Source organism: Augochlora pura, unplaced genomic scaffold (genome assembly GCF_028453695.1).
Source record: "Augochlora pura isolate Apur16 unplaced genomic scaffold, APUR_v2.2.1 APUR_unplaced_4179, whole genome shotgun sequence".
NCBI lineage: Eukaryota > Metazoa > Arthropoda > Insecta > Hymenoptera > Halictidae > Augochlora > Augochlora pura.
The window spans coordinates 1-2003 of record NW_027584511.1 but is presented as its reverse complement, the minus strand read 5'-3'; the positions used below and the strand labels follow the sequence as shown (position 1 = coordinate 2003).

General features: G+C 49.3%; 1 protein-coding gene across 1 annotated transcript; it reads left to right on the top strand.

Annotated features, from left to right (window-relative positions):
- Positions 1-1320: 1320 nt before the first annotated feature.
- On the top strand, positions 1321-1830 carry LOC144477829 (uncharacterized; the record flags this gene model as incomplete). Its single annotated transcript, XM_078195568.1, has 1 exon — positions 1321-1830. A coding segment is annotated over exon 1 (510 nt), but the record flags the coding sequence as incomplete, so codon positions are not given.
- Between the last annotated feature and the right edge of the window lie 173 nt (positions 1831-2003).

Sequence of the window (2003 nt, the reverse complement as noted above, 5' to 3'; positions counted from 1 at the left end):
TCAACAACGAATCACTCCACAAAGATTTATGCGTTAAAGAAGTCAAAGACTACGTGGAACACTACGCCAAATCCCACAACAATAGACTCCAACATCATCCAAATCATCTGGCAAACGAACTAGCCAATACTGCAAACAACATTAGAAGACTGAAGAGGGCCAAGCCCCATGAACTTACAATAGATTAAAATCATTAAAATATCAATAAGAAAAGGGCACACCTATTAGACGCAATATAATATATAAGACGCAAATAGAATCCTGTTTGAATTCACGTCCACTTTCACCATTATCCTCAGATCCTACAGATCTAAACCCTTTGACTCCTGGGCATTTTTTAATCGGTACTGCCCTTACAACATTACCATCTCATGACCTACGAGATATCAAGGTCACTCGACTCAACAGATATCAACTAATTCAGCAAATGGTACAGCATTTCTGGCATCAACTAATTCAGCAAATGGTACAGCATTTCTGGCAAAGATGGCAGAGGGAATGTATACATCAATTACAGCAAAGACACAAATGGCAGCATTCCAGAATCTCAACATTAGCCGTGGATTCCTTGGTCATCATCAAGGAAGACAATCTACCCCCGTTACAGTGGAGTATGGGTAGAATCATTCAGGTACACCCTGGTACAGATGGAGTGATTCGTGTCGCAACAGTCAGAACCTTAACCGGAATAATTAAGCGACCCGTGACAAAACTTTGTATTGTACCCTTGGATGACGTACAATCATCACACGAGGTGTAGCGTGGTTATATGTAGTGTTAATTTCAATCAGTGTAAATATTGTTGTGGCGGCGACAAGCCGGCGCCACGTCTCCGCCATGTGTTTAGTTTTAGGACGAAAGAATGTTTGGACGAATGGACCGGGCCGCGTGCTGTGCGATAGCGTCGAGCTGATGTTTGGACGATTGGTTCGAGTGTCACAGAGAGTGAATGCATTTAGTGAGTTTAGAGTGAAAGCGAAATGTGAGAATGAGAAAGAATGATTTTCGTGGGAATGCTTGAGCGAGCGAACGGCTAGTCTGTAAGTTAGTTTAGTAAGAGCGTTCGGCGAGTACAGTACGCGGGCATCGCGGGTTTGTACCGACCGTAATATTGCAATAAATTAAGTATAGTCAAACCGAGTTAAACGTTCCTTCCACTGCTGTTCCCACTTCCACATTGGTGACCCCGACGTGATCCCTGGAAGTGAACGACACGAATTTTGCAGCCGCATTTCATTCGTGGTCTGGTGATAGTGGATAATAGTGGTGACATAGGCTTGGTTATTGACATTTTCTTTTCCCGGATATTCACGTGCTACGATGGCAACTCCACCCGCACCGGCAGTCAATCGCGTCGCGGTGAGAATACCGGAGTTTTCGCCGACCGACCCCGAGTTGTGGTTCGCGATGGTCGAGAGGAGCCTCGACGCGAGCGGTGTTACAGCCGAATCCACCAAGTTCGGGTATGTTTTGGGTGCCCTCAATGCAGAATATGCGGCCGAAGTACGGGATATCATCCTGAACCCCTCAGCCGAGCCCTTCACCAAGCTCAAGGTAGAGCTGATCAAACGCATCGGCGCGTCGCAGGAGTTGAAAACGCGTCGACTCCTCGAGCACGAGGAGATGGGCGACCGAAAACCGTCGCAATTTCTACGTCACCTGCGGTCCTTGGGAGGAGCAGCCGTGTCAGAGGCGATACTGCGCACCCTGTGGTTAGGACGGCTCCCTGCAAGCATGCAGGTCGTCCTGTCGAGGCAGCGAGACGTCGAACTCGACCGAGTGGCCGAGATGGCCGACACCATCGCCGAAGCATTGGGTCCTCGCGCACAGGTAGTCGAGGCCTCTGCGGGTCCCGCCGCACGGTCGTCGAAAGAAATGCGCGAGCTCGAGGCACAGCTGTGCACGCAGATAGCACAGCTCACGGCGACCTTCCAACAAGAGCTCGCCGCTATTCGAGACGAAATACATGCCGGCCCGCGACGTTCCGAGCAGCGACGATTCAC